At 37.8% G+C, this 24,027-nt stretch overlaps 1 protein-coding gene across 2 annotated transcripts in view; it reads right to left on the reverse strand.

Moving 5' to 3' along the window:
- Window positions 1–2,198: 2,198 nt before the first annotated feature.
- The window catches only part of BLTP3B (bridge-like lipid transfer protein family member 3B), a 64,943-nt gene continuing 43,114 nt past the window's right edge, over window positions 2,199–24,027 (reverse strand). For both annotated transcript variants that reach the window (XM_068401301.1, XM_068401302.1), the window contains 8 exons: window positions 21,122–22,620; window positions 20,512–20,687; window positions 18,942–19,078; window positions 17,207–17,357; window positions 10,922–11,178; window positions 8,742–8,850; window positions 4,962–5,131; window positions 2,199–4,265 (listed from right to left, as the gene is read on the reverse strand). In XM_068401301.1, coding sequence (XP_068257402.1) covers window positions 4,140–4,265; window positions 4,962–5,131; window positions 8,742–8,850; window positions 10,922–11,178; window positions 17,207–17,357; window positions 18,942–19,078; window positions 20,512–20,687; window positions 21,122–22,620 — 2,625 coding nt within the window. In that variant the 3' untranslated portion in view covers window positions 2,199–4,139. The remainder of the gene's footprint in view (window positions 4,266–4,961; window positions 5,132–8,741; window positions 8,851–10,921; window positions 11,179–17,206; window positions 17,358–18,941; window positions 19,079–20,511; window positions 20,688–21,121; window positions 22,621–24,027) is intronic.

Genomic DNA, 24,027 nt, shown 5'->3' on the forward strand with positions numbered 1-24,027 from the left:
TTACTACACTGAAGTGACAGCAGGTTTGGCCCTCTCCATGCAATGAGACCATCAAATTTAAATAATTCACTAAAACAAATTTCAAAATCGTTTTAGAAATGTGAGGTTTTAAAGTTTTTATATAAGAATGCTAAAAAATACATAGAACTGTAGACAGCTTCTATTTACTATGAATCTTAAGATTTATGCTTTTTCTTAATTTGATGGAGAAACAGAGCTTTGTTCCTCCAGCGCAAGAGGAACTATTCCTAGCCTTTCACTATATATTTTTTGCATCCCTTAATACCGATTACCATGATCTTTGTGCTGCTCATGCTTTCAGATTCCACGCTGCTGATAAGTAATACAAGATCAGGAGGTACACTACCACAAAACTGCACAGAGTACAGCTTAGTGCAGATCGCCTGCACCACTGGAAGCCACAAGTTTGCCTCAATACATTAGAGATGTGCTTCAGCACTACAAAGCCTGCTACGAGGTTCACAATGACAGGTATCCTCACGGAGGCAGAGGAAAACGGGCTGCTATTCAAAAGACAGCAAGAGTGAAGCAGCATAGGTTGGAAGAAAAAAAAAAAAAAAAAAAAGACATGGTTGTGTTGCAGTGCTGTCACAAAACTGATTTCCCTACCGGGAGGGATGAATTAGTGGATTTCACAGCAAGTACCCAGAACTTCATTGCTACCTAACCTATTAGCAAGGTCATTTTCTGTTCCTACAATAGATAAAAAGACATTGATTTATATCAACAGCTGAATCAGAATCTGAAGTACTGTTGCAGACAGCAACAGGGAGTTGAAAATCTACTTCACGCATTTTGTGATGAATGTTTTAAGAACTAGACTGATACAAGCACATTTTTTATATAGAAACATTTTCTCCATCGTTACTTACCCGAAATCTGGTCACTGCAAGGAGTTTGCTTCTGCAATACATTAACACATTTTGTACTCTTGGAATTGTAGATGCTTGATAAAGTCTTTATTATCACATTCCCCTTACATTTATTATGAATTTATTATGAATAAAGGTAACCATTATCACATCAGACTTAGGAAGTGTTCTGTAGCTAGCAATTATCCTTTAGAGATCAATTATGGTTCCAGTTTAAGACTCCAAGTCCATTCCTAGGGGAGACAGTGTACCGACAGACATGGCTAATGGGACCAGGAAACAATGGACTTATGCATAAAAAAAAAAAAAAAAAAGCAGCAGCTCCCTCCCAGCCAGTACCATGGTCCCCTGTGCCAACAGGCACGGTGGGTTTAATCCAGGGACTGGAATAGCTACTGTGATGAAACCAGAGCAGGGACATCAGAGAACAGGCATGATCTCTACGAAGCTGCCTCTCCAACAGGCCTTTTGTAAGTAATTCTGTAAGGCCACATAATTTTGATTTAAAATTGGTGCTTACCAACAACATTAAGAGTTACTGTGAAAACTGGAACAGTGCATGCCAGAATGATTCAATGACCTAGGCTGGGAAAGGGCACGGCCTCTTCAAGGTGAGCTAACTTGAAAGCTTTATTAGACTTTAAAACAGTATTTCTAAACAAGCTGAACAAATGTTAAGCTAATCTGTAGACCAGTTTAAGTTTCCACAGAAAATGTAAAATAAAACTTGGTAACAGTTTGCCTGCAAGACTTTTGGAGTCAGTTTTCTGTATACACTGAAGTTCTCCAAACTCTGTGCCATTTAGTTCTTTGCAGAATAAAAGCGGTGATACATTCAAGAGGCTCTACTCATGGTACACATTTCATATCTAGGATTGAAGGAGGTTATGAGCACGAGCAGAACCCTGAGAATGAATTAAGCTTTTTTATTTAATCTGAGGCCTTTAATCACTATTTTTAGTATAACCTATTAAGGCTTAGCTTAGCTTTGTACCTTCAAACATTAATAAACTAACTCTTTCTCTGCATTTTTTCAAGAGCAAAACTCATTTCAGAGTGACACAGCACTATCACTCTCAGTAATGTCAAGTCCACAATCAAGCACACCCATCTCTTCTGAACTGTCCACAGATGATGCTCATTCCTGCAAAACTGCCATGAAGTAGAAAAGTGTTCAGTTGTAATGAAGTGCAAGAGAGTGGTACCCTGAATTTCAACATCTGTACTGAGAAGAGCTGTTTTCAGTTGTTGCTTTGGGTTTGGTTTGTGTTTGTTTTTTTGCCAAAAGAAGCAGGTACTAGCTCGTGCAGTAATAAGGACAGGCATTTCATATTGCTGTTTATTTCTTTTTAAAAATTAAACAATTCTCAACGTATTATTCCAATAACATGCTACTAAGCACTCTATACATTCCTTTCTTTAGAATAATTCTAACTAGATCTTGGCAGGAATAAGCCAAGTAGGAATTACTGACTTTAACAGTACCGATCAGAATTAAACCAGGTGAGAACAACTCCTCCCCTGAATTTGTGTGAAATTGGACTACCCATATTTAACACTGTGTTGTCTTAAATACCTTTTGAAATATAAATATTTAGTTTCTCTATTAGAAACAGGTGTGCGTGTATTTTTTCATCTTATTCAGAATAATAAGATAAAAATTTCCATGGGCATTAAAGGGAGTTTCAACTAGGGTCTCGTAAGGCAGGCTTTAAAATAGTGCCTGAACCAGTTCTTCCACAGAGTTCTTGATTAAAATCTACATACTTTCAATAACTATTTTCAGCAGTGTAAATTATGTGTCCTCCAAAAAGTTTTAATGAAAACCATTTTAATTAAAACTGGTTTGACAGCCTGAATATGCAAAGTCAAACCACAGGATACCAAATACTTTTTGAGATTTGTCTGTGTTATCTACAAACAAAACTTCCCTCAAACATCCCATGGAGCAGAAACAACTGTGGTAGCAATTAAAAGATTTTCAGTTGTCAGATTCAAGGTCACTAGTTAAATTATTCAGTCATTTTTACTTCTAGCAAAGTCTCTTACAGGCATTTATGTTTTTGTATGTTGTTTCCTAAATTGTTTAGAAGCACACTCTTATATTCTCTATTTTACACTGTTGTGCTTTTTAATCTATTCATCCATACCAGTTTTTAGCTGAAAATTATTGTTCAATTTGTACAAATCACCCATGATTTAAACTGTATAATTACATTTCATGTAATCTCACAATTTCGTTGGGTAATTAAATGATTCTCTACAGCTTTTTCATCAAAAAAAAAAGCAATATAACAATTAATTAATCCCTGTAGGATTTTTCCCCCCTTCACAAGCATTGACATTACATATTTAAATACATTGGACCAAATCCTTGGGCATGTCAGATGAGTTGTGCAGAAATCAGACATGCATGCAAAATGGCTCAAACCTCACCTTTCACAAAGGGCTGGATCCTACTGCAGGGCTGTATCCTCATCACAGACAGAGGGGAAAAAAAAAGTGTGAATGTCTAAATTACATCAGCTGTACAGATGCAGTGGACCTTCATGCAGAAGGAAAGCCCAGTAGTATGCCCTCTTACTTAAATTCTCTAGCATTTACTGTGGTATTTTAGGAGTGCACATGGAAAGAGTATATGGAACTCTATAGCACCAGAGGGCTATTCTTAAAATCCTCTCTGGGCAAATTACACTGAATTTAGGGCCAGTTTAGGACTGGTATTCTAATTTTCAGTAGCTATACTATTCTAAAGGATCTAGCCCATATCATCATAGTGCAAATGTAACCTCCTGTATGGATACCTTCTGGTAATAATAAAACAACATAATCTTAACAAACAGAGGTACAGTTTGTCAACGAGGCGTGGTACATTTTACTCAGTTATGCACCTAGGCACCTTCTTTCATTGCTGAGCCATCCAGTTTTCAGAAAACATTTTAAAAATAACATCTCCTTTGATAATATTAAAAGTAGATGATATGATTTTTTTCTTCAGTAAATTAATAAAGTACAATATAAACTGATTTTTTCCAAAGTCATTTCAGTTTAAAATGGGCTGAAAAAAGTTACAATGTTTAATGATAATTTTAGAATAGTAACAAGTTCACAAATATTTTGTTCGTAATGAGAAAACTTTGTGACAGAAAGAACAACCATGTCTTCCAGCGATTTACAAACAGTATTTTAGATGCTGCCATCACCTGACGTTCTGTTGATGATGCCTTGCACCAACAGAACACTGTCCTACTGATGATCAACATTCATCTTCTTTATACGATGAAGCAGGGCATCTTTTTCCATTTGGACCTCAGCAAGAGCCATTTTGGCTTTGGCTAGCTCCTGTTTGAGACATTCATTTTCTTCAATAAGCTGAAATGATCAGATTAGAAAAGAGCGTAATTAGTATTCCTGCATACTGTCCACTTTTTCCATTACAGTAACTTTTAAAATACCATATGCTCACATTCATTCCTGAAGGCAGGTTTGTTGGGGCTGAGTCAGTTGCGACTGATTCCCAGTCAATGAGTGTAGAACACAGAGAGTTGATGCAGTCAGCTCGAAAGGCAAAATACCCAATTTTTAGCTACGCCATTTCCGTTCTGGAGTGGAGTGGAAATGGCACCAGGTAGAAATGGATTCTTACCCAGTGAAGAAAATAGCCAAATTGATGTGCGAGTTCTGTCATCATCAATTCAAAATCCAGGTATGATTGATAAATTGGTAAGGGTCTGACTTAACAGTCTAGTCCTTTGGCAGTTGTGTTGTACAGGGATGAGGGAGATGGGAAGAAGGGACTTGCTCCCTCATAAAGCTCCCTCTGACGTAAAGGAGAAGAGTTAGTCTGCAGCATGTTATTACCCTATTTAGAAAGTAGCATTAAATTTATTTTGCATGCCTAAGTACTGAACCATACTATAATATCCGTAATTCATATTTTCCATCTCAAACAGATTTCTAAACAGAAATAACGGCCAAGCCTACCCCCAGATTATCTACAATTATCATGATTAATGACTATAACATAATTTTGAGCAGGGGGTGAAAGTCAAAACGAGTTTTTAATACCTCATTTTTAAGGAAATCAGCTGAATCCCTGCTTGATTTAGAAGGTCTGCGAATTTCACGAGTAGTCTGCATGGCTTGGTCCTGTGTTTTATGTCCAACAGGTCCAGCTGCTTGTTGCAATGCACTACTTGAATTCTTCATCTTTGACACATCATTTACTCTTTGATTGTCTGTATCACAGAAAGATACTTAAGAGTAGTGCTTAGGGTTTTTTGTTGTCTTTTCAAAGTTTGATTCTCATCAGCACAAAATTAAAACCACCTGAACAAATATACTTGTAATATTAAACACATTTATATTTACCTCCCAAAATCAAATTTAAGAATAAAAAAAATAAAAGTCATATACCCTTTTGGAGGAAGGTAGAAAGGGAAGGAGAAATAAGAAGCAATATGTATCTTCCAGCTTGAAGAAAATTATCACATTTTTATACTGCCCAATATCATCACCACAGATTATGCATTCTGAATAATTATAAGTTTGAGAACTATTAATATTGCTATTAATATACTGTCCCCAGGAACAAATCAGATCTGAAGACTCCATTTACGTTTGAAGATACAGTGAGATAAACCTGCAGGTTCAAGGTTTTAAATTAGAAAATAACTTAAATGACTTGGCATTAAAGAAACTTTCTAGCATTTATCACTGCAGTGCACTGTAACATCTATTAAAATATACTGCTGTACACCAAGGGAAAAATGAGGGTCATGGTTCTTAGTAGTCTAAAAAATACTCTGGGTTTGTTTTTTTTCTTTTTTAAACATTTCTTTCCAAACAAAAGTTTTCTGTTCATTACCCCCTCTTCCCACCACACACACGTGAGGACTCAAAAACGTAGCACTGCAAATACACAAATCAATGTAGTACAGATAGCATTTGACCTGTGCCTTTGAAGTCACTGTACGTGAGGAGTCCATGATAAGAACAGGGATCAAAGCACTTCAGCAAAAAGGGGAAAAAATACAATCCGAAAGAAATCTTGAAACTATGTATTTTCTCACTAAATTACTATTTCTTCCAATGTTTAGTCTAAAAAGATGACCAAAATGCATTGAATATCTTTAAACACTCAAACAATATATTAGATAATGTGGAGAAATTAAAATACAAGCAAATCGTGCCACAGCATACCTCTGAGACATGTGGTCCATCTTTGCTATACCTTCCCATTAGGTAAGTAAAGGTGACATTAAGATCACCCTGCAACCTCCTCTTCCTCAGGTCATATAATACATTGTACATTGTTAGATTAATATATTCAGGACCTGGATGAGAGGGTGGGTGCACCCTCTGCAATTTTGTGAACAAAACCAAACTGAAGGGTGACTGAAACACTGAGGGGCAAGGCTGTTCTTTGGAGGAACCTGGACAGGCTGGTGAAATGGGATGACTGGAGTCTCATGAAGTTCATCTGAAGCCAATGTGAAGTCCTGCAGCCGGGAGTAAATAACCTCTTGCTCCACTACAGGTTGGGAACCAACTGGGCAGAAAGCAACATTGCAGGAAATGACCTGTAGGCCTTGGTCAGCAAGAAGATTTATCATGAGTCAGCAGTGAGCTCTTACAGCAAAGGCCAGCCACATACACGCTGTACTAGCAAGGGTGTAGCTAGCAAGATGAGGGACGTTACTATTCCCCTATACTCAGCATCAGTGAGACCACATCTGGAATACTGGATCCAGTTTTGGATTCCCTAGTGTGAAAAAGATACCGACAGCAGAGGACCACCAAGATAATCATGGCCAGGAGCACATGATGTTCTCTAATATCTTTATCAATGATCTGGATGAGGGGAGCGAGTGCACCCTCACTAAGTTCGCAGACGACACCAAGTTGTGCGGGAGTGTTGATCTGCTTGAGGGTAGGAAGGCTCTGCAGAGGGATCTGGACAGGCTGGATCAATGGGCTGAGGCCAATTGTATGAGGTTCAACAAGGCCAAGTGTTGTGTCCTGCACTTGGGTCACAACAACCCATACAATGCCGCAGGCTTGGGGAAGAGTGGCTGGAAAGCTGCCTGGTGGAAAAGGATCTGGGGGTGTTGGTTGATAGACAGTGGAATACGAACCAGCAGTGTGCCCAGGTGGCCACCAGCATCCTGGCCTGTATCAGAAACAATGTGGCCAGCAGGACTAGGGAAGGGATCGTCCCTTTGTACTCAGCCCTGGTGAGGCTGCACCTTGAATACTGTGTTCAGTTTTGGGCCCTTTACTACAAGAAAGGCACTGAGGTGCTGGAGAGAGTCCAAAGAAGGGCAACGAAGCTGGTGAAGGGTCTAGAGCACAAGTCTTATGAAGAGCAGCTGAGGAAACTGGGGTGGTTTAGTCTGGAGAAAAGGAGGCTGAGGGGAGACCTTATCACTCTCTACAACTACCTGAAAGGAGGTTGTAGCGAGGCAGGTGTCCGTCTCTTTTCCCACATAGCAAGTGATAGGACAAGAGGAAACAGCCTCAAGTTGTGGCAGGGGAGGTTTAGGTCAGATATCAGGAAAATTTTATTCACTGAAAGGGTTGTCAAGCATTGGAACAGGCTGCCCAGGGAAGTGGTGGAGTCACCATCCCTGGAGTATTTAAAAGACATGTGGGTGTGGTGCTTAGGGGCATGGTTTAGTGGTGGATTTTGGTAGTGTTAGGTTAACGGTTGGACTTGATGATCTTAAAGGTCTTTTCCAGCCTAAACGATTCTATGATTCTATGTACAAACGAGCAGCTCAGAGATGCAGTTGTCAAATCTGATGATGACAAGGCTATGGGGTGACCTTAATGCTGCCTTTGCCTACCTAATGGAAGGGTATAGAGAAGATGGACCAGATTTCCCTGAGGTGCCTGGCAAGTGCTCAAGCACCTCTGTCTTGAGGTGGCAGGACAGGAGGCAAGAGGCACAAGCTGCAACAAAGGACATTCCTACTAGACATCACCAAAAAATTTAACATCAGGCTGGTCAAACACTGGGACAGATTATTTAGGGTAGGTTGTGGTATCGCCTTTTTGATTCTCAAAACTTGACTGGAATGGGCATTGAGCAACTTGATCTAATCTGCCCCTGTTTTGAGCAAGGAGTAGAACCAGATGACCTCTAGAAGCTTCTTCCAACCTAGATTACTCTGATTCTTTGAAATATCAGTGAAAGACAACAGTAAAGTTCCAGCTCTAAATGTATTGCCTTGTTATGAGTATTTAGTATTTGCTCATACATGTAGAAAAAAATTGTAAGTGTATACATGTTTCATAAAAAGTACGACGTTAAATAACTATTCAAAATACAAGTCTCAGTGCAATCCCAGCCATGAGCTGCCTGGGCACCACTGTAACATACAGAATTGAAAACTGCTACTTGTACTTCTCAAATAGTCTTTTGTTTTACAATTCTCTATTACTACTTGTAACACAAAAACACAAAGACAACAGGTAACCACCTTGGTAATCTGTAAAAAAAGGCAATTTTTTTGTTTGGTTTGTTAGTCAATCGAAGGAACCTTAGACTTATCATGATGAAGTGATATGCACTGATGAAGCATATCCTTATGAAGTTATATGCATATTTTTATTTCTCTCAGATTGATTCAGCTGTGGGCTGTTGTAACAGCCAATACGCTATTCAGAAAAGTAATTTTCCTCTATGTGACTACACTTAGAATTAAGATATATGGCAACAAAACTTACACAAATATCATCAGTTCTCTTTTCATTATTAGCCACATGTCTGCACAAAGGAAAAAAACACTATTAATAATAATTAGGTTATAATACTGAGATATCAAGGTGCAGGAACACACAAACCTCTAATGAGAAAAGACCCGTCATCGTTTCTTTCTATCCAGAGTATTTCAATATGTAGTTTTATGGGCACCAGCTCAGATGCCTTGAGATTTTCACGTGGACTGTCATCCTAAAAAATACAAGTATTCAAAAATGAGTTTACCAGGAGATCAAAATAGCTAATTAATATGTTCAATTAAACATAAGTGGATTTAATGAAACTTGAAAGGGAACATTTCAGAGTAGAATTTTCTAATGGGATTTCCAGTAAACCTTCACTTCATTTTTTTCCCGGGGATCATATTAAAGGCCCAATTTTATCTCTGGAGTAAGTCTGCTGAACTCAATATGGACAGTCTGACTAAAATACTTCAAAGTATTGTTACAGACATCTCAATAAGATTATATCCCAACTCAAGACACTCTTTAGCTCAGGAGCTCTCAGAGTCAGAGATAAGAAGCCTGCACTATATAGTATCTGATTTTTCTCTTGAACTATTTAAAGATTGAATGGCTACAGCTATCATTCTTCAGTGGATTTTGTCTTTTTAGAATTTAGTTTGGGATGACACCAGCTGCAGTTCAGTTACATTACTGTACTCAACAGAAGAGAAACTTCACAAATTACTTCCTTTGGGGTCTCCCAAGGAAGTCTTTATAGTTCATTCCCCCTGTCAAGCAGAATAACATAGCCAGTATAATCAAAAAGTATATGTATCAGCATTAAGCATGTAGCAAGAAAGCTGTTGAGATATAACTGCCAAAGTTTCTTGAAACAGCACTGAGATTGCAGCAGAAAATGAAAAAAAAAAAAAAACAAAACACTTTCCTTAAATTTCCCCCCCTGCTATGAAACACACTGCATCGTCTCATGTAGAAGAAAAAGAATATACTGCATTGAATAGGCAATGCAGCATAAATTTGAACCATATCCTCTTGCTCTTTATTACCCAATAACTCTATAGAAATGAATCCTCTGTATGTCAAATCTGCAGTTTGTCACCCATCACGAGTAACTTCACTGTGTGACTTGTGTGCACCGATGAATGAGCACTTCAGTGCTTTCGCTGCCAAACACTCTTATTGCCAGTTTATTAATATATATTCCTCACCTCAACTAGCTGCTTCCTCAAGAAAGCTTAAGTCTGCCTTCTTGCCAATAAACCAGCACAAGTGCCTGTGCTACTCCTGTAGCAGAAACGGCCCCAAAGGAGTGCCTAAGGATCCTCAGGAGATGGAAAAGCTGCATCATGGAGGGAGGGAATACTGATGCACTTGGAGTAGAACACTGTAGAGGTAACAATTGCCCTTCTAGTCAAGAATGATCTCAGCAGCATCAAGACCTTAGCACCACATGCAGAACTGGAGGTGCTATTCTTGTCCTCACTTTGTTCAATTTATATGGGTGACTATTAATTTCCAAAGCAATGTTATAATTATCAGATCTTTACATTTGTTTGGTTTTTGTGTTGTTCTCCCTCCTCCCCTTCCAGAAAAAGTGTTCTTATCTTTATATTCAATGGTGGTGCATCACAGAACTCACTGTCTCCTTTAAACGTCTGAAAGAAAATCCCCTAGGAGACTTGAGCAGGAGTGTCCTCTTAACGTTACTATTTTAAGTTACAGTAGTGTGAAAAGCTTGCATTATTTAGTATCTGTTTCTAGGTAGGGCAGAACATAAAATCTGGGTTCTAAGAAACAGTATTCAAGTGGTTTGAACAGGAATTCCCATAACCTTTTTCCTTCTTTAGTACTGAACTTTTATGGCAAAAACTATCCTCTAAGTCAGAGAGTGAATTAAGCTTTAAAAATCTGTGTTTTATAATTAGAAAACCATTAGTATGCTAAGCAAAAAAGCCCAACCAGAAAAACCCACATTGTGCCTTTAGGAACTTGGTATACCTTACCTATAAAACTCCCAGACACTACCACTCTACAAGAGAGACTGGGAGAGAAGAAAAAAAAAGGTGTAAAACATTAATTCATGTAAACAGCTTGGTCATGTAAAGGATTCCCTTCTAGGCACACCACAGAGCTAACCAAATCTACGGATTTTTAAATTGTTTTAGTGTTATCTAAAGACCTTCCAGAGTATGACAGCAGTTTCTTTGAAGTTAACTGTACCCAGATGAGTAGTTTATCATCAAAGAAACAAGAACATAATTTCTTTAGAGCAGCCAAATAGCTCATTGTTCACATACTTTTAAATTAATCCTTGCATTAGAAACTTTTATCTTCATAGGCATCACTTCTGCAACAGTTTCATCTTCTAGAAAATGCTGAATGTTTGTGAGGGAAGATGTTAGAAATTCAGCACTGAAGTTCTCTACATGACACTGAAGAAAACCGTTTTTTACAGCCAGCAGAGAATGTATGACAGCACTAGGCCCACTTTCCCATCTCAAACTAATCTCAGGTGATGAATTAACTGGTCCAGCCACAGATTTACAGTCAGAACCTGTTGCAAAAGGAAAACAAATTTGCATTAAAATTTTGCAATGTACAAAAAAGCAATTATGATGCTATTACTTCTACCTCTATTGTCCAACTGATTTTCCAAAAGTACTTTAGAAGTATTATCCATGAATTACAGCGTTGCAAATATAGAACTTCAGAGCAAATTTCTAAGCATATCACTTCGAACTACTAAAGAGAAATAAACAGTACATACAAGGACTCGTACCTCACTGTGACAACAGAAAAGGACAATACAGAAGTATCACCGTACATAAAAAATTTGTGTTTCCTCAATGTCTTGATGATGGAAAAACAATTATTTTGCATACTTTTCCACTAAACTCCTTCGATTTTAATTCAGAAAAACATTTAAGTCAGTTCACTCTCTCAGGAGAGCAGGTATTCTCTTGGAAAGGCAGAATTTCCTGACTCAGGAACTTGCTAACACACAGGAACGTAACAATGCAGTAAGATGGAGAACATAACCACGTGGTGCTTCCATTATTTGGGTGGCAGTAGATTTGAACCTCAAAAAAAACCCTAGCAGTTTCTTGTTAGTTTCAGTATCTTTAATCAGTAAGGACAACTACAACATTCAACTAAACAGTTCTAAAAATAAAATAAAATAAAAGATTTAAGGTAACCAGGTATCAGGGGGATGGCCAGTATCCATTGGTTGTACAAAAAAGAGGGTTCACCACCAGAAACAATTACCCCGTCGGACTCTCAAGTCATTTGGTCACTATGATGGCTGACCTACAGAAATTATCGGTATGACAAAAAGCATATTCGCAGTAATTCACAGTAACTATATTAAGAAGCAAACATTGAAACTTGAAAGATAGCTGAAATCAAAGTAACTGAAGTAAAATCAACTTATATGTCAATTTAGATTAGTAGAACATCTAACTGTTAAACAAATTTGAGAGAATTAAAACACAAAAAAATACTTCTTGGTTTAAATTCTGGTTCCCTCAGGAAAGTCCTGTGCTTACAACCTTAGAAATTGGAAAAAAGAAGTGAATATAGTTAAATTTAAAGATGAAGTAAGACTTCCTTTTTCTGTTTTTGTTTCTTTAATACTATTCTTTCTCCTCTCCCCATATTACTGACATGCAATTTACTGTAATCTCCCCTTCTTGATTTCTGCTTGTGCATATATGAGCAATTACCAGAAAGCTGAAGAGAACGTGTACGGGAAATCTTCTAGCAGCTTTCCAATACCTATGTTGAGGTTACAAGGACACAGCCAGGCCCTTCACAGTGGTGCTCATCAGAAGGCTGAGAGACAACAGCTCAAATTGCAACAACGGAGGTTCAAGCTGAATGTGAGGACTGAGGAATATTAAGCAGAAGTACAGGCTTCCTAGAGAGGTTGTGCAGTCTCTGCCCTTGGAGGTCCTTTCCAAGACCTGATGGGATAAAGCCCTGAGCAACCTGGCCTGATCTCGGACCTGACCCTGCTTTGAGAAGAAGATTGGCCTAGAGACATCTTGACATCATCTCCACTCCTCTACCCTCCATTATCCTGTGATCCTGTGAAGTGCAGATTTCCTCTGTGGTGGCTTCTTTGCTGTGTACCATCTAATGTTAAGTAATAATGCATACTGTAATGAATGCAGCATACTTTACCCCTCCATTTCAGAGAGAACCTGCTCTGAATAATCTGACATGTACTGCAAAAGAAAAACACAGAACGCTGGTGGGCTGCAAGTTACATTGCTTCTCTTCAGTAAAGCTTCTCCTGGATGCCTTTATATAAAGGAAAACCATACTTCACAGAATTGGTGTTCCTTCTGAAACTATGCATCTCGTTTACAAGGCACTTGGTTAAAATTCCAAGGTGTCACTGCTGATCACATTACATTTGCGAGACACAAGCTTTTTGATACATTGAGTTTCTATAGATAAACTCAGGTATCCCATTAAAAGACATCTGCAGTATACGAACATATTTTTAAAAGGTATCATTAGTATATTGTTAATTGCTACCGCAATGCTATTACAACTGTTCACAGCATTAGTATTTAAGGATTCAGGTTCTTGATACACTAAACCAGACGATGCACAGATCAAAACTGTAGAAACCAGATGACAATTCACGTAATTCACACTGACACTATGCTGGGTCAGATTCATTCAGAAACTTAGGAGGTTAGCTTTGAGTGAATAAAAGTTACGCAGATCAGGCAAAGTGTCCACGCTGAAGTTACAGCAGCCTCCCATCGGTACCCTACAGGTCTTTGCAACAATCCCTTTTGCATTCTCCCCAATTCTTGTCCCCAAGATCAGTATCTCTAGATCCTCAAAGCCTTTTCAAGGTAGGATCATAAAGCATAGGCTTTCTTTATCGATAGATACAGATTTTCTGTGGTTGTAAAGTTGCAGAAGTACCCCATGCACGTAGCCCAGTCACTGGCCAGAGACAGACCCAGAGTCAAGCCCCAGCAATGGCTGGTTACCAATCACAGCAAGTTCTCCGCTGGACATAGAAGGAATTCCTATTTGCTCTTGGGAAGCAATAGTAGGGGAATGTTACCTGTTCAGTTCCTCTTAAGCAATATGTGATGTATTATTTTTCAAAACTACAGACCAGATCGCTCTGAGATGCCTCTGGAACCTTCAGCAGTGGCTTATAAAGGGTCTAAATGAGAACCTACAAGACGACTAAGGACATTGGGGCAAAACTGGCTGTGGTCCAGCTTCTTAACAAATGGAGAAGTGGACCACATCCCTAGTGGGGATGCTGATAAGGTGCCTAGAAAAGTTAAACACCTACTATGTTCCTGGACAATCTGCTTCCTCTGAGAGGGAGCCAAACTAACGAAAACAGATGCATGCAATGCCCATGGATACCAACTATAACTAAACATGCCATCTCCAGGAAAACAGCTCCAGGGGAGAACTGGGAAGGTGGTTTTGAGCAGTCAGGAGGAACCGTATCACTATCTGGTTTGTATATGTCTATTAAAAAAAAAAAAAAAGTGGGGTAAGAGGAGGGGTGAGAAGGAGGATAATTAACTTTCTATATTCATCCCAGAAAACATGCAGGCCAGTCCACTGCCATAGACCAAGTGCAGTCAGACAGATGTACAGCAAGAGGCAGTAACTTTATTCAAGTAATACTGCCCCAGCCTGAACATAGTACAGGTCTGAAAACTATAATTTCAAGTCTCAGTCCAGCATGCAACAGACATTGCCTGGAGCTACAGCAGCCCAGCAGAGTAATTAATTTGCTTTCCTATCTGTAGATTAATTGGGTTCCTCTTTCTGTATGGTGCCCAGTTCTCATGGATGACCTACTGCAGCAGTAGAGCCAGTGCATATGCACCTATCTATTGGCGCTAGAGCCAGGGTAGATGAACATATCATTGATCTGGGTTGACAAAGACCAATGGGAAGAACTGTAAATGAACAAGAGGATCTTCAGCCTCTGCTGTGAACCAGAGCCTCTCCCTTTGCTACCTCTGTGAATAGACATTTCCACAACACTAACAGCCATGACTCCACCCTTCAATCCTTCCAATGTTTAAGAAGTGCTAGATGTCATATTTCCCCCACCAAAAAAAAAAAAAAGCAGCACACTGCAAGTATCAGGTACCTTTTGTGGCTCTAGTCCAGACAAAAGAGAATTAGCTAACAGTCCTGGAGAAGGGCAACTCTCCAGGATGGAAGAACAATGACCACTTTGTCCAATGAGTCTCTGCAATTGGTTTGGGAAACTTTCTTTCCCTCAAGGATCTATATTCTTCCCACAAATACAGAGAAAGAAATAAGCAGTATGTGCCCTAAGTATTTCCAGACCAGAAAAGAGTTCCTGCATCATCGCCGGAAGAATCCACCAAAGTGTAGAAAAACAGCAGAAGAAAAGACCATACATCCAGTCTCAGCCACAAAGTCAACCTTGGTTATCTTGCAGATATCTGACAGAGGCACAGTCAAGAGAGGATGGAGTAAAAACTGCATTGAACAATTCGGAATCTGCTGTGAACTGCTGTTCCCTTCTCCTCCAAGCATGACAAGGTCTCAATAAAAGCACTGTCCTTCCCAGAGTACCTCTGACATACTCCATCCCTCCCCTTCTTTCATCATTGCTGCCAGACAAGATCTGATAAAGGGCCTGTGCCGGCCCTGCAGGGAAGTGCACAGCTGCCACATTGCCCTCAAACTTATTCCAGCTATTAGGCTCACTTTTCCCTTTCTACACCTACTGCATTAACAGTATAGTAGGTTTTAAACGGTTATTTTTACTCAGAACACCTTCGTAGACTGTAATTATGACTTGATTATTCATTACTTTGCATGGTTCCTCAGTTTACTGGTTACAATTGTTATTTCAGCACTTGAGTAAGTTTTATTAAAGGTCTTGGGGGGGTTGCTTTTATTGGGATATTTTCTTATGCTTTTGCTCACTGCTTCTTTTAGTTGTATTTCGTTACTGTTAACTCATTTAAATTGTTTCTTTTAATGTAATTCTCAAGCTTTTTCCCAACCTTGATCCTCTGGAATTCTTTTTTTTCTCCTTTTTTTTTTTTTTTTTAACTGTTTTCTCCCTTAGTTCTTCTATTAGAACCAACATGGGAGATGGGGGGGCAGCAGTGGCTGCAGAAGATTCCTGACTCAGTACAGAAAACAGAGCACTACAGTGGAGAGAAAAGATCAGTGGAGAGAAGAAAAGATGTACATTTGTACAGTGATGTACAAAAAAGCAGTGTTGGCCCACTCATCCAGATACCCACCAGAAAGGAAGAGACATGAAGCAGAAGTATTTGGAGATTCCAATCACATTATAACCTTTTGTCCATAAAATAATCAGCCAGTGCACAAGCCTCTCATAAGCAGCTGAACCAGAGGAAGCAGGTTCTAGTTTTAGATCCACATGAGAGCAGGAAGGTGGCATGTTCTTACTATTTACTCCCTCTTGCTTTTACAGAGGATACAACAGATAACCAGAAATCAGTTTGCCTGCTGTATGAACTGAAGGTCAGCCACGAGTCTTCCCTGCTGGGCCTCCCTCTTGCCTTCAGATGCCTGAATGCAACTGCAACATCATGCAGCTCAGGCAGCAGCTGCTGGCAACTGCTCAGCGTACCAGTAAATGGATTCTTCATCTAGGGCATCGGAAGCTGTATCAGCCAGCACAGCTTCCTGAAGAAAATCCACACTGCTGCAAGGCTGGAAATAAATAGCAGCCAACAGCTGCTATAGCTGTTTCCTGGGAAAGGAGATGAACCAGAAGCAGGTGCATCATGGATCTGCCACAAAAACCCTACAGCACAATAGAGCTGGCATCCAGCAATCCATGTGGAAGGCTGGCAGAGAGGAGCAAAGCAAACTGTGACATGACGTGGCATGCCAATACATCATGCCAAGAAAAAAACCTCACAGTATGTGAACTAGGTTTTCTGGCAGAGAATGTACATGTACTCATGCCCAAGAACAGCTCTCACAATACACTGGTTGATCTAGTTGTGCAAATATCTGGCATGAAACTATACCCTGTGTTCCTTTCAAGCTTAAAAAAAAAAAAGGCTGTCCTTGCAGCTCATCTTTCCTGACACAGAGCCAATTTTTAACTTTTCTTAAACTACAGATTATAAATCTGTTTAAACTGTGGGTGTTAATTTAATCTAGAGAAATAGATCTTTTAAGAAACAGCCCTTCAAACTAGGGTACATTTAAGCAAAGCATCGTTAGAGAAGTAAAGGAGTTCCATCTTCATAAAACAATAACATAATGTAATGCGACTTATTTCATTTTAAAAAAGCAAACTAATGACCAGAATTCAATGCAATGCATTTTTTTACCCACACCACCAGAAATGGTTCTATCTTTATTTCCTTCATTTTCAATGTATGGCAATTAGGAAAGAAATCAGAGTAGATATTCCAAACCAGCATAAAAAGGATTCTATTGCACTAACATAAAACTGGTTTTGTGCTTTAAGGCAAATACACTGTTTTTATTTACTTAGAACAACGTTTCCAATTCCAATTTCACAACACTGAGATCTCATTGTTAGTTCTTACCAACAGTTCTGTTGCAAAGGTAGTGTCGTACACTGATATTTCCCAATTGATTTGGTATCACTTGGTTCACCTGGAGGCATATTTCTGTGTCTTCACCTCTGATGTCAATTTCACCATTAACACCAAATATTCGGAAAACCACAACAGACATCTGTCAACAAAATCAAGATAAAACAATATGAGATTATAAACTGAATTTACAGTGGTTATTGTTCTTTAAGTTCTGTCTAAACCTTTTCCCTCACAAAAGGAAAAGAATCTTTGTACCCATAACCCCTGCTCATGGAAAACCACAAAGTTTTCTCATTTCTTGTTCTGCTTTTCTTTTTGTACCCATTGACTTGACAATGGGTTGCTTGTCTGTCCAAAGACAGACACTTGTATTTATAGCCCACTAATACCAATTCAGAATTGGCCAAAGTCATGAGACAGACTTTTCCCACTCTTACAAAGCAGCATGTGACCTATGTGACATCTGAAATTTTCTAAGGCTGCGTTCAACTTCAAACATATCATAAGCACAACGAAGAATTTGTGGTGCTGAATCAGACCAGGTTAAAAGAACCAGGATAGGCTACTAACCTTTGGCTATCTGCACAGTAGTCAGCCCTTATTCTCTATTTATTGGATTGCGGTATCTTTCAAAAAAAAGTAGCAGTCAGTTTCAAAAGTCAGCTTTGGTATCAGAAGATGTCCATCATCATTACTACTATTTTGGGCTCATTTTTCTAATGACTTTTTAGTTACATTCTACAAGTAGAAAAAAAATGCTAACATGCATTTGCATAACAATCTGAATTAATTCTGTTTTTTCCACATTACCTATATGCACGGATGATTGAAAATTTATTTAAAAGGAACCAATCATTTAAGTGGGCTGCTTTTTAATTTTTTTTTTTTTAAAATGAAGGTGATCCACAAATATTTTAAAGCAACAGCAGGACTACATGACTAACATTACTAAAAAGGAAAATACGTCAGCAAGCATACAATAGATTTCAGTAAATTTGCTTTCTTTGGGCCCGTATACTCTTAGGTTTCCAGTTCATGACCTTAACAGATACAAGACTATAATTTAAGAAGCATTAATAAGGGCAAGGATCAGCAAGGAATAAGTAGATAGGCAGATGGAAAAAGCTGGACCCCGCATGCTGTCTCAGGGAGGGAATCTCTCTCTACATGCACTATTCTTATAATCTTCTCTAAATACTGGGCATTGTCCTGATGTAATCCTGGACAAGAGGCATCTCTGATCTGACCCAGAAGGGCAGTTGTTACGCTCCTATTTACAAATACTACAGAATGCTATCAGTGCTAAGGAAACATCTCCATATAAGAGGTGTCAGAGTTATGGTGCTTTCTTTTATCTATACTTGAAGATGTTAAAAAGCTCATTTTAAATATAATATTGAACAGGACATAAAAGAACATGATGATATTACAAAACACTGCGATGTACTAAAGCTGAAATATTTTCTGACATTTTTAAGTGGCTACTGTCATTTATGAACAGTGGCTATAGAGGAGATAACAAGGACAGAGAATGCTCAGTGTAACTTGGCTTATAATCTTCATTTGTACTTAATACAAGTGGACTAGATCTATAGGGTTATAAAATGCACTAACAAAAGCTCCCAAAAGTACTTGAAAAATCATCTCTAAAAGCATTCATTTTAGCTCTATTTTAAGGTTTAGTTTACTGAAGCTGTATTCTAATGGAATTCAATAATATTACCATTTCTTCACTAGTCTCATGGGTATTCTCTGAAGCAGCGCTCATGGCATCTGGAGATGACCCATCACAATTTTCAATCACTGTGCCTCCTTCATGGGTATTTTCTGATGGGCTTTGATAGTTTGTGGCTGTAATACCTTCCGTATATACACCAGAAAAAAACGCAAAGTTAGCATAGCGTAACCTGAATCACTCCTGCATTAAGAATAAAGTCAGTGTCTGTTACTGTACACATACATTAACTCATTTTTTAAAATTAGTTGAATGGCTTATTAAACAAATATTTATGATTGAACTGCCAAATCTATTCCTCTTACAGAGAATTCAAAGTTCTAGATGCTACGCAAGTAAGGCAGGATATAGTGACAAAACCAAAACGGTACTCTACATGCATTGTTTAAAAAATTATGAAAGACCTTTTTCAGTCTTCCAAATCAAATATAAGACTGATCCAGCACAAAAAAAGGTTACAGATTCCAAGCCATGTTTTCTAAAACACTGTACAGTGCCGTGAGCAAATGTTTGTGGTTTTATGTTTAGAGAAATAAGCTGTATATATTATTGTTAGAGTGATCATGGCAGTGTTTCCTTGACAACTAAAAAGCACCTAGAGTTAACCTGAAGTTAAATATTAACAAGCTAAAAAGACACATCAAGGTTATTTAAAATGGAAAATATATTTTATGGCATACTCCCACATAAGCACATGCAGGAATACTCCTACAATCCAAATATATGACAGGTTTACAGGTGAAACATTCTTCTCATTATTGCTCTAGACTGAAAATAAATCCTACAGTAAAAAAATATTGTCATTCTTTATTCGAAGTAGAATTTATTAGAGAAGAGGTACCACTGAAGTCTTCTTACTGTATTTTCTCACATTAGAAAATTATTTAATCAGTTTTGCTGGAGAGCTACTAGATTATTACAATTGCATAAGTCTACAGTACTACAGACTATATAGAAAAAATTACCATATGCCTGAATTCCTCCCTCAGATCAGGAGCAAACACTCATGCACAGATGAGCAAAAATTGGACAAATACCTGCTGTTAGACAGTCAATAGGTAGGAACTGCTCCGTAAGGAACAAGCTGCAAGGAGACTACCAAATCTATCTGCCTGGTAATTAGCGTGGTATTAGTGAAAATCCATTTCTTTTTCATCTGCTTTCAAAATTAAAGCTTCTTTACCACTTCAAGTATAACATTGATTCAGGGTACAAACCTGTAAACATTTACAGCCAAAGCAACAGCTTTTAAGCAAAGCAGAGAACAGTTCTGCTTAATTCAGGGTTGCAACATTGCACTGCAATGCTTTTACTTCTCCTCAAGAGAGAAAAATTAAGCAGTGTTTAATTAAGTAGCACTACTTAAGTATCACACCTTATTGCTTTCCCTTGAAATGATGTGCTGTGAATATACTTGATATTACTGACTGGAGAAGCTAACAGAAATAGTGCTGTAAAGTGTCCGGGATTTGCTGCACTACAATCCTTTTGAGTATTATTTTAGTAACAAACAATATTTTCATGTATAGCTTAAAAATATTTTTTTAAACCTACTTACCTTTCTCCAGAAAGCTTTGGCTGTCACTTCCATCACTCTCTATCAAATGATCCTCTAGCATCATACTATCAATAGAGATGGTATCCAGCGAGACTTGTGATGGACTTCTCTTCATATTCTTGTAAGAAACAGAGAATGCAGGGAGGTTGGACGGGCAGCGTTCCTTAGGCTTTGCACTTTTTAAATATAAAGACATTAGGAAATTATTATTTCAAATTAAAGGAATTACACAGAATTTACTTTAAAAAATTCCTGTAAACCAGCTGAGATACAGAAGAAAAAATCTGATTATTCAATAATCCTTTGGCAAGAAAAGGAGATAAGCATAGAAACAACATGCATTTCTGTAGATATTTGTGTCAATATTTTCCTCAATATGTATTTCATAACATTTAAACTTAAAGTAAATAGTTTAAATCAATTAACTAACAGTTCATTTTAGTTTTCATTGAAAGCTGCATACTGCATATCTTACATCTTCATATACTTTTAAAATTTTCACCTACTAGATGTTCACTTCCATTGACCATTACTAAAAGTATGTGGCCAACAAGATTGATAAATATTTTGAAATAGTAGAAAAATTGATTTAGTATTAAATCTTCTATACCTTGATGAAGACTGGGATGCAAACATTATAACTGAAGTCACTTTCTCTTTGTTGATTTCAAGCTCTTCAGATTCTAAGGCAGTTTCTGTTTCCAAGTCAGTGACTTGGTTAGGACAGACTTCAGTTGTACCTTCCTGTTCATTTAACTTATTTGAGAATATGTTTTTGTCATCCTCTTTATCAATGAAAAATTCAGTAGAATCTTCTCTCTTATTTAAACTGGATGCTGAATCCCTAAGATGCAAACTGCTTTTCTCACTTAGAGGTCCACAGACCTCCTCTGAATCACTTCTACTAAAAAGTCCACTGCTTCCTCCTTCACTTGTATCTCCCAAACCTTTATCTGATGCATCATCTGAAAATGACATTCCTTTCTGAAAATCCGTATTACTGTCTGATGTAAACAAAAGAGGATCTATTAAAATTCCTTTATTAGCTTCAGCATTCAGAGGCTTGCAGTCATTTACATAATCAAAATTAGTAATACCAGCTTGCACTATCTCATTGGCAACTAATTTACTCTCTGAAGTAAGAGCTTCCCCATTTCCCAAAGGGGAGAGCTCTGATGCCATGGGACTTCCTTCTTCCACAACTGGAGACTTACAAGGGTTTCCCTGAGTCACTGGATGGAGTAGTAAGGCTAGTTCTGCACTTTTCAGTAGGATGCCAATGCAGACATCTGTTTGCTTTGAAGGTTTTCCTGTCACCGCTTCTACATCATTCCTTAAGTTTTCCAGGAGCAATACAAGGGATTCATGGAGAAACAGCAAAAAAAGGTACTGGTAATGATTGATCTGCATGCTGACATGTTTTTGAACATGGACAAGAACATGTACATCTGCATCAGAGGAAGAGCTTTCAGAAAGCACTCCTGAAGTGTCTGACATTTGAATGCCATTGGTTAAGGGCTCTGTCTCGCTGCTGTAATATTCCTTTAAAAGTTTTTTACGTTGCAGTCTATTAGCAAGATCACTAGATTCACCTTTTGGAATGTTCACAGCTGTCTGATTATGTGATAAAAGCTCTTTTTGTGACTTTGCAAATCTTACTGGCTGGCAAATCCAAAGTGAAAGTGGGAATGAGTCCACAAAGCTTATTGGTCGGCCTTTCCCACTTTTCGTTCCTTCATAATCTATCCAAAACTGGGAAAAATGCAAGGCCCAAACATCAGTAGCTGCAGATGCCTTTAATGCATATTTATTCAATTTTGGGATGATATAACCTTTATAAACATCATGCATTTTAGTATCTTGTTCATGAGCATGTCTCTGGAAGATTGGATGCAAAAGATTAAAATTCTTCTGGGACTTAGGAAAAGCGGTGAAAGTTCTACTGAAAAATTCACAGTCTTTGAAGTTCTGAAACAAAGCTTCCAGATCAGAGTGTCTGCAGTTTGGTGAGTATCTTGTATTTGTAGCAATCATCTCTGAACTTTGAATGGAAAGTGCACGAGGTTGATCTTTATGAATTTCAAGTCTGTTTTCAGATGGGATGATGAACTGCAAGAGAGAAATATATTTTGTCTAGTTATAAATATGTAGATTAAGAAGGTATACAATTAAAGAAACAAAATAATAGCCATGACAACTAAAATAAAGGAATATAATTAGCATTTTATGAGAACTCGAGTATACTTACACAGAACAGGGATAAGTCAGACTCACAGACTATCATTTGTGTTTCCTCTAATTTTTAAGAAGGATGCTGTGGCATCTAAAACTCAGTCTTTGTACAAAAATGTTAAGGGTCTCAGTCTTTTCTTATGTAAAGGATTTAGATTTAGGTCAGCTATGTTAGGCTGAAGTGTCTCACTTCTTCAACTCAGAAACAGCTTGGCAGAAAGTTTCCTCAAGTGTTCCAAGTATTTACAACTTTGAACTCCAAATTATAATTCTCTGGTTTTCAATCTGATTTGTCAAATAGGGTTTTTCACTACACTGAGTAGTACAGTCTTTTATTTCTACGGTAAGATACAAGGCAACAATTAAACATGCTAATACAGCTAATATTCTTAACATTGCAGAACACAGAATAGGTATTTTGTGACCATTATCTGAGAATCATAATAAATTTTTTTCATCATAAAAATATACACCAACTCCTAAAAGCCAAAATAGTTCTGTATACTATATTTAATTTAACTTGCATATCTTTAGTGCAACTTTTAAAGGAAATACATATTTTATGCCAAATCCTCTATCTGATGTTGCTAACATGGACATTGGCCACACTAGTTTTGCTAGTATCAGTGATACTATCTGTCACAACATCTCCATGCTGAACCTAGAAAGATCAGAGTAAAACAGTCATCCTAAAGACACTTAAAAAGATGGGAGTGATGATGCTTCTTCATGTAAATAAAAGGATTCAGAACAAAATAATCGAATATGTAACTAGATAATAATTAACTATATGATATGTAAACATCAAGCACACCAATAATAAAAAATTCATAATTTGCTGGAATAAAAATAATGCAGTGCTATAGAAATTTTCACATAATTAATGTAAAAGTTCTTATGAGTTAGGGAGACAAGGATCAATAAGGGTGAAATAGAATGAAGAATAGAATAATTAATATAAGTCTATCTGAATAAACACAGGTGGGCTTTCACAATCCACGAATATTGTTCTCAAAGCTCCTTGTGTAATCCTGACCTATGACTGAACAAATCATCAATCAAAGCTTAGTGAGTAGCTAAGCAGGAGTAGGCCTAGAAGTATTACTTTCTGATGATTTTAGTAAAGGGGATGTATGGTTAACCTTTTCTTTACCTTAAAAGAAATATAGGACACTTAGAAATAAAAATTAATATAGATAAGGTTTTAAATATAACTTTAGTTGTTTTTAAGGTTGAATGTTTAGGAGACACTGGCGGTGGGAACCGGACTCTGGTCAACCTGGA

This window comes from Nyctibius grandis, chromosome 5, assembly GCF_013368605.1.
Source record: "Nyctibius grandis isolate bNycGra1 chromosome 5, bNycGra1.pri, whole genome shotgun sequence".
Lineage (NCBI taxonomy): Eukaryota > Metazoa > Chordata > Aves > Nyctibiiformes > Nyctibiidae > Nyctibius > Nyctibius grandis.